The following is a 9,370-nucleotide window of genomic DNA, read 5'->3' as shown; positions in this document are numbered from 1 at the left end:
TAGTTGTATATTTTAGTTGCAGGTCCTTCTAGCTGTGGGATACGGTACGCCACGTCAATGTGGCCTGACAAGCAGTGCCATGTTTGCGCCCAGGATCCGAACCAGGGAAACCCTGGGCCACTGAAGTGGAGCATGCAAACTCAACCACTCAGCCACGGGGCTGGCCCCTATAAGGATACTTTTAATATGAGATTCTTGGAGTATACATTGGTGAGTCTCACTTCAACACCATCTGAGACAGAGAGAGAAAAAAACACTGAACAGAGTAACTTCATTCATAACCAATTATACCTTAGTCCTTGTTAGAACCATCCCCTAGGGACTTCCCATTCACCCTAAATCTTTCTACTATATACTTTTCTCAGTGCACTAATATCAATAGAAATCTGATATCAAATAGAAATCCAAGAAAATAGCTCAATAAAGCTATTTTCTCAATCCTACCTTCACCTTTTTGTTTCTATGAGACCATGGTGTTAGAAACTGATTCTTTCTGTCAGGTTTTGCATAGTTCTGAAACTCAAGTAACACAGAATTGGTGGTTAAGTTTAAAAAAATGCAGTTTCTTTAGAAAATGTTTCCATTTCTCTCCACAGAGTGCGGTAGATTAAAGCTTTCTAAGCTTCACTCCCAGAAAATAGGAGCAAGAGGGAACTTGTAACTGCAGAGCGGTTAAAGTCTGGAGGAATGGCACTGAGCCATCCTTTCATATTAAAATCAAATAAAAAAATCTATTTGACAAAAACTTCAACAATAAAATTTCTTTCCTATATTTTTCTTCATATACCTGAAAAAGTATGCTTCTTCCTCATGTTTGTAGCACAAAAAAAACTAAGGCAGAAACCGAAGAACAGTTCCCCCTACCTTCTTCCCACATAATGCAATGAAAACCACACCACCTCTATTGCATAAAATGTGCACCATTACAAAGTGCACGATGAAAAGGGGAGAATACCACTGTCATCCCAACATATTCCCCTTAGAACAGATTCTACAACTATCATCCCACCACAATCCAGGTGGACTCAGGCTCAGAGACAATCTAGAAGAGGTTAGACAGGAAGAACTTCCTTTTCCAGACCCCAGCAGTCAAGTTGCAATAACAGTTCATTTTCCACTGAGCCAGTGAAAAGCCTAAGGAGTCCCAATACCTCTCAGACATAAAAATGAGAACACAGAGGAGGAAGGGTCCAGGATCGTATAGATTGAGCCTAGCAATCTTCCCACCCAGATAACAAGCTTCCTTTCCTCGAATAAGAGTCTCTTATGCCTCCATCTGGAGAAAATGGCCCACACGAGGGACTATAAGAAGAAACGGTATGGAAGCTTCACTGAGCATTTAGGGGCCTTCCTCAATAAGGACACAACAAATATTCTTGCCCTCTTCCTCCTCCTAAATCCCCCTGAATCCATGTCTACTTTAGAAACTTCAACTCACTTTAGTCTGTTTCAGTACCAGCAGTTTGGGAGTGTGGGCCTGTTTCCTTCCTGGGGAAATGCAAGATTATAATGTCCACAGTAATAACTTCTGATTATTGTTTCTTAAGATGTTTAAAGAAGGTAGGGTGTCCTGTATTGGAAATCTCCCATAATTAGATAGCAATAAGACAAAAAGGGCCTAAAAGTAGAGACAAAATATGGTCTATTTCATTTCAGGGCAGGAGTAGAAACCGAGCCGAAGTTAGAGGCCAATTTCTAACCCCAGATTACTCAAGTTTTAGCTAAGATTAAAGAAGCTAAACTATAGCTTTCTGGAAGAACAGCTCTCTGTTCCTACTGAAAAATCTGCCTTTACTTGAGGCAGTGGAAAGAGCCTCCTTTACAGGACAACAAGATTGTTTCCAAGTGGAGGGTGCCTGAAATTTTTGTCATTCTCACTTCCACCCCTACCAATCCAAAGATGTTAAAAAGGAAAAAATAAAAAAAATGTATTAAAAAGGCAAAATCAAACAAAAACAACTTGATTCTACTGTTTTGCTCACAAAATGTTAAAGATTGATTCATTTTTTTCTTTTCTTTATTTTAAAATTATCTTTCTCTGGTTCTGTTTCTTCTGGAGAACTTTTGGTAAGTTTTTCTGCTTTTTATTTTTTGTTGTCATTACCTTTTTCTTCCGATGCAGAGAATTAAAACTAATAAAGTCTATTCTCTAAAACCAACTATCCAACAGCAACAGCAGAAAATTACCATTTGGAATTTCCTTATCTTTACCGCATACTTTTCACTGTTACCCCAAATAAGAGTTCACACTTATCTGCAATACGTTTATAAATTCACTGTATTTTGGCTCTCATGCTTATCCCCCTGCAGAAATTAGCTACTCCTTAAGATTGTCAATAAATTGTACAAAGGAAAACATAAAGTTAAACATTTCACAGAAACTGCAAAAATGAGGCCAGTGCTGTTACAACCATCTTTAATAGAGCCTTTCTTTTCCATCATCCATGGTAATAAAGAAAGAAAGTTAAAGAGAGAGGGAGAAAGAGGGGTGACTTGGTATCTGTAGCAGCCCTGGGACCATAAAGTCTAGTTAGGAAAGCCAAAACATCCTCTGAAGCAGTCTCAGCCCTGTGTCCAGTCTCAGATCTATTGGTCTGATTGCATGAAACTTTTAAATTCAGGAGGAAGCAGAAGAAGTAGAGATCTTTGCTGTATTGTTAACCATGATGTTAGGACTTTCCATGTAGAAACACTGAAATATCTGGCAGAATTGTGTCTCAATACGTACCAAAGGTTCTCATAAAACCCCTAGAAGAAAAAACGTCTCTATAGAAGGTAAAACTATAAATTAGTTGTGGGAGGATGAGTGGATCTACCACAGTAGACAAGGGATTGCCTACTTTGGTTTTTTAGGGCCATGGGAAATTATGGATTGGGCTCTTGCTGCTCCTGAAGCTCCAGTTCAGCAGCCTTTTGTAAGGCTGCCTCCACCAGCAGTTGGAAGTTGCTGAAATCCTTGCACTCCTCTGCCGATACAGGTTGGCAAGAAGACACAACCAAGGGCCTGCTGGCGGAAAACTTGACCTTCATATTTGGCTGGGCCTCTGGGGCAAGCTTTTGGTCTGGGGCCAACTCTGGATCCAGCGGCTTCTCCCCTGACTCCTGGTCCACTGGCAGGGGCCTCAGGGGCAGGCATTGCATCTTGTCTGGATCTTTGGGCCCTGACTTGGCCTGCATAGATGGATCCACGTCTGGATGGTCGGTCACATCAGCAGTCTTGTCTTTTTGCTGGTACATGGTGATCTGGTTGGGATCGTTTCCAGCATCTTTAAGCACTTCCAGAAGAACACGTCTGGGATCTTTGCTAAACCAATTAGAGATCTGCAGGAGAGACAAACCGGTATGTTCCGACAGCATTCGCTTCTCTGTCTGTGAAGGGTATACCTTAAACCGGTGCTCATACAGCCAATCACGGAGGATCTTCACTGCCTCGGGCGGAAAGTAGCCTTTCCGCTTCCTCTTGCCGGCTAGTGAGGCAAGATCGTCACCCGTATCACTGCTATCATTCGACGTGATTGAGGCGCCTTGAGCCGGGCTGTCGGTCTCCCCTGGGCTTTCTTCACCAGCCTCCATGTTCACGAGGCCAGTCTTCAGTATTCGGGGAATTAGAGACAGTTGAGTTAGCACTAACGTAGATCTGTGAAGCCAGTGAAGAAGGCATGCGCAGACCTTCTTCCAAGGAGAAGTCTCACCTTTTGCTTCCCAAGCAGGTAAACAGCGTTACTAACAGCTGGGAGCGAACGGGCTTTCTGACGTCACATCCTTTCTGCCCCTCGTGCCTCCCCGCCCCCTTCCTGGTTCCCTCTTTCCCTACAGTTCTTCCATTTTTTGTCCGTTATTTCAAATGCATTTGTTTTCACTCTGTCCGTTTATAGCTTTCCAGAATTTAATTTCTCAGCTGCTGTGATCAGTTTCTCCCAATTAATGAACTCTATTTCTATTGGTTAAATCTGGCTTACACATAGGCTTTTCACTTCCTTCCTTTTTGCCATTACTGCCGTATTGTTCTTCCCTCTTATTCTTTATAATTGCATTGTTGGTTCATCCACTTATATCAGAAACAACTTATGTATAGGATATTAACCTTAATAAAAGGGGAGTATAAGTGGTGTACCCTGGCTCCTCCCTTCCATATTCGAAGCTGATTTAGGGATAATTTTTAACTAGATATTTGTTTTTGGCATCCCACCTTTTTGATTTTTCTTCTCTATGGCCTTAAAATGTTTGGTTTTGGCGTGACTCCACTGTGTCACTGTGGTCTTTAAGTTTACTCTGGGCTCTAATATCCAGTTGTGATAATTCTTTTTGAACCTCTGGTCAGAAATTCAGGGATCTTTTAGAAACATGGAACAGGATAAGATTTCGGAAATAAAGGTGATCACAGACTTAGATTATTTAAATCTTTCTTGATTAAGTACATGGAAATTACCCCTAAATCAGATCAAAATAGTTTGTAAATTATACATTTTAATTGCCGATAGCTGAAAACAAGTGTTGGCTCTTTCAGGAGCACTATATTCCACTTAAAAAACAATCATGAACTCTGACTTCTCAAGGATACTGTATGTTACTTATGGTTAATTTCAGAGAATTTTCAGAGGAAACTCCTGGCCATCATCTTAAGCATCATATATTACTCACAGTTTCTATTTGGCAAGGACAATATCATTTTACCCTTAATAATTATTTGGTGTCACTGGGTTGAACATTAAAATACTGTCTGCTGATCCTTTGGCTTATTGGCAACCTTACTGGTGCTGACTTTCATAGCTTAAAATTTACTGTAAGGGAGACGTATTGAAGTACACAATCAAATCTAATGGACGTCTCAGCAAAGCTCCCAACAAACACTAAGTGCATATCTTGGCTATAATTGAAGATCTCTTTTGGAATGTTCTAGAAGAGAGTGCTGTTACTTCCATTGGTCTTTTGGGGTAAAAGAACACAGAAGATAAGATTTTCCATTCATAGTGAAAACTCACTTCCATTATCTCCCACCAACACATCCATGACCCATGCTCACAAAACTACTCTTGTCAGTATGGTTTCTAGTAACTTACCCTCTCTCAGCTTGTTGCTTCTATATGTTCTTTGTATTTCTGGGATTCAGACCTCTGCTGAAGGATTGACAGAATTGTACATATTTAAATTTCTATAATTTATTTTCAGTGACATGATCTAGGTCATTGATATTTATTGACTCCTTTATTAATCCCCTTGAAAAAGAATATCATAGTGCTTCAAAATTATCTGCAAGAAATTTTTAGATTGCTTTTTTCCCTTTAATAACAGCCCTAGAAGCATAGAGATATCTGGAAAGTAGGTGAAAAATTGGGAAGAAAAACATCAGTCTTGATCCAAAAAAGTTGGTTTTGTTTAATGATGTAATAATAGTAACACTGAATAGAACCTGTATTACCTTTCTTCAAGTTTTGATGACACAAAATACGAATTAAAAATGTCTCCAAGAGAGAAATGAATTGCTTCCACCCACTTCTTTAGAACTGCTGAGGAGTTCAAATTATCTCAATGGTTTCTATCAAATTTTCTCTTTCTTCCTTGTTTTTTTCACATAAAACACCATGCAATATTACTGAAAACAATTAGTGTATATTTATAAGCATTGATTTATTTACATATGACTCTCAAAAATGTCTTCTCATGATTGTGTAATGAGTATTGTATAACATGGTATTATGCTATAATATGCACCTTACGCACTCTCAAACTATGTAAAACCATAACAAGAATGAGGTCTTTTATATCTTGTCACTTACTGATTCCAGTAGTCCACTTGTAATTTGAATGGAAGCTTGAGCATTCTACACTCCAAATTATGTTAGTTTATCTACAGAGTTAAGACAAAAAAAGCTTATATTTTGACTTCCAAAAAAATGGGGTAATGCAAAGCAAATTAAAAAAAACATGCAGCACTTCCTCAAACAAAGCACGTTGACTTAAGAGAAGCAAAAATTCATGGCGTGGTAATGAGACTTTGCCAACTCCGAAAAGAATGTTAAGTGCATAGAGTTTGTCATACTGTAAAGTATCTGAATGAGTTTGGCCAGATATGTTACACTTTGAAATGAATTGAAGGAACATTCAGGAAACCAGCACTAAACTCCCTTATTTGAAGGAGTGGTGGCAAGTTAGGAGTAGGAAGTCTAAGAAGTTCTGGCAAATTCAACAAAGGTACTCTAATTTGGAGTGATAAAGATGAGGTATGGCATGATAATATGAGAAAGAGATCAGTGGCATCTCAGAACCTTAGTTGAAGGGCTGGAAATTTATGTATATTATATATGCATACACACATAATTTTTAAAAGATATACATATATTTTATTCATATATAGTATATGATATAATATATATTATAATATATAAAAATGTATATTTATGGATATATACATATTTACATTTATTATTTATATATTTACATATTATATTAAATATAATATACACTATATTATATTTATTATCTATATGCATTTATATGTATATTCACATGCATAAATAAATGTAAATACATATACACATAAATATAAATACATACATAAATAAATATAAATATATACATTTATGGATACATACATACTGTTGTATATATTATATAGAATTTTATACACAATAAGTTATATATATCTTAGAAAAATTAAATGGATCGACAAACAAGGAAGAAATAAAAGATAATGCCACAGAATGATCTCCCAAAAAGACCTATGGATCTTACAGCTTAAATATTTAAGATTTCCCATAGCATAAATGTAAAGGAAATGCTTTCTAATTCCTGTATTAATCTGGCATGATCTTGATGTGAAAATCTCACAAAGCATGACAAAAAAAATAGCTGATTCACCTATGAAATCATAAATCATTACTAAATAGAATCTTGATTCATATAAAATATAAAACACATGGACTTGAATCCAGGAATTCAATCATTATTTCGCATTAGAATATATATTTACATAATTTTAGGGTGGGCCCCGAGGCCAAGTGGCTAAGTTCGAGCGCTCCGCTTTGGCGGCCTGGGGTTTCGCTGGTTTGGATCCTGGGCGCAGACCTGGCACCACTCCTCAGGCCACGGTGAGGTGGCATCCTATATGCCACAACTAACAGGACCCACAACTAAAATATACAACTATGTATTGGGGGGATTTGGACAGAAACGGCAGAAAAAAAAAAGATTGGCAACAGTTGTTAACTTAGGTTCCAATCTTTAAAAATATATATATATATTTACATAATTTTTCATAGTAATATATAAAAGAAAAAGTATATTATCTTGATCAAAGTTAAGAACTATTTTACTGAATTCAGAATCAATTTCTGATAAACAATGTGTGGTGAAAAAAATAAGAACAGAAGGATCCTTCCTTAGCATAACATAGATTCATAAGGAGATGAAATCACCAATATCCAGCTTCATACTTAATAGTAAAACAAAAATGATTCTTTCAATCTCATGAGCAAGGCAAATGTGTCTATTTTCACTATTATAACATGGCTTAGAAATTAGAGACAATGGAACTAATCAAACAAAAGCAAATGTAATGCATGTAAGAAAAGAAGTTAAAATAGTATTATTTGTTGATGACTTGATTAGCCATTTAGGAAATATTTAAAAATCAATTGAGAAACTATTAGAAATAATAAGAGTTAGGTGAGGTGGCCAGTTACAAGTGAATAAATGATATATTTTATCATAAACCGATAATCATCATTTAGAAAATACATTGGAGAAATTATCTAGTTCCTAATCCTAACAAGAATAAAGATAAAAAACACCTAGGCATAAAATTATAAAGTATTAAGCAAGGGTCCATACAAAAACAAATATAAAATCCTATTGAAGGACGTAAAATGAAATGTTAATAAAAGGCAAAATACATTTGTTTCTTGGGTAGGAAATCTCAATATTTTATTGTCAATTCTCTTTAAATTTATTTTTGTTTCTTTTATCTATCAAAATCACAGGTGCTCTCAACCTCCTTTAACTTCTCACAGTATAATACATGTTGAAAAATATTTCTAAAATGTATCTGGAGGGATAAATGTGTGATATACTATGGTGTTTTTTATAAAAGCAAACTGATGTAGAAACACTTGTTCTACTAGATATTATAATATATTTTAAAGTAGCAAGTAATTGAGACACTGTGACAAACATGTAGGCACAAACAGAGCAATGAAACACAATATGGCAAGAGCTTCAAGGACTTAATGGTACTGTGTATTTGAAATGTATGACTTTCCATATCATTGATGAAGGATGCCTTTCCACCTTAAAAATAATGAATGTAGCTAAGAATGTATCACAAACTTTGGATACTTTTTGTTAGATATTTTACAATTTTAAAAAAATTGAAGAAACACTCAAGGAGCCATCCTTAAACTCATTGTCTTGAAGCCTGGTAGGGATAGAAAGTGTGGAGAATCCTGGCAAATTCATGTAATATAATTTAATTAGGAGGAATGAACGTGGGAGTGGGCTGACTATGAGAGAAATGACAAGTTAAGACAAGTGACTAGCCATTTGAAAAGAGGAATATTTTGGAAATGTCATCATCATGGTGGCATGAGGGTCCCTTTGTCTCTCCCCTTTAGTCTACAGCAAATAAAACATTCATGAAACAACAAAAGCTATATTGCACAACATGCCAGGATGCCAAAAAGATTCAGGCATCAATACATGCAAAGGTGGGTGGATTGGAGCACATAGAAAAGGCTAAACGGGGAACAGCAGAAGCAATGCTCAAGATCCTGGATACCCAGCCAAAGTGGCTGGCCCAACTGCCCCTAACCCCGGAGAACCCTGTAGGCTGCAGTGGAGGCATGTGTGTAACTCTGGCCACCAGCCACAGTGGCACCTGTGGCCACTGGGAACAGAATAGCAATGGAGGTGGAGCCCCATGATCCCAGACCCCTGGCAGCAACTCATAGCCTGGAAGCAGCAGTGGAGGCATGTACAGAACCCCAAAATCCTAATCACAGAGGTGCCTCTGACCACAAGGTGAACGGCAACGGCAGAAGTGGTTCTCCGTGAACCCACCTCCCTCCATACGCTGCCCCTCCCCCTGCCACAGTGGTGGAGCTTCTGACCTAGGTGATCCCAGACAAAACAAAGCACAAAGTCAGTAGAAGGAAGGAAATAATAAAAATCAGAGTGGAAATAAATGAAATAGAGACTAAAAAGACAATAGAAAAGATCAATGAAACTAAGAGCTGGTTCTTTTAAAAGATTAAAAAATTGACAAAACTTTAGCTAAATTCACTAAGAAAAGAAGAGAGAAGCCTCAAATAAATAAAATCAAAAACAAAAGAGGAGAAATTACAACAGATACCGCAGAAATACAGAGAATTATAAG

General features: G+C 37.2%; 1 protein-coding gene across 1 annotated transcript; it reads right to left on the bottom strand.

The window, feature by feature from the left end:
* Nucleotides 1–2,399: 2,399 nt before the first annotated feature.
* TGIF2LX (TGFB induced factor homeobox 2 like X-linked) lies at nt 2,400–3,732 on the bottom strand. Its single transcript, XM_001501915.5, has one exon. It carries the CDS (start codon nt 3,571–3,573, stop codon nt 2,866–2,868), a length of 708 nt encoding a protein of 235 aa, XP_001501965.1. The 5' UTR covers nt 3,574–3,732; the 3' UTR covers nt 2,400–2,865.
* Between the last annotated feature and the right edge of the window lie 5,638 nt (nt 3,733–9,370).

The sequence above is a fragment of the Equus caballus genome, chromosome X, assembly GCF_041296265.1.
Source record: "Equus caballus isolate H_3958 breed thoroughbred chromosome X, TB-T2T, whole genome shotgun sequence".
Taxonomy (NCBI): Eukaryota; Metazoa; Chordata; class Mammalia; order Perissodactyla; family Equidae; genus Equus; species Equus caballus.
Note: the sequence above shows the minus strand (reverse complement) of the source record. Positions and strands in the feature narration are given on the sequence as shown.

What these genes read in the sequence shown, in the direction of transcription:
- TGIF2LX (XM_001501915.5), bottom strand. Translation starts at nt 3,573, where the DNA reads ATGGAGGCTGGTGAAGAAAGCCCAGGGGAGACCGACAGCCCGGCTCAA.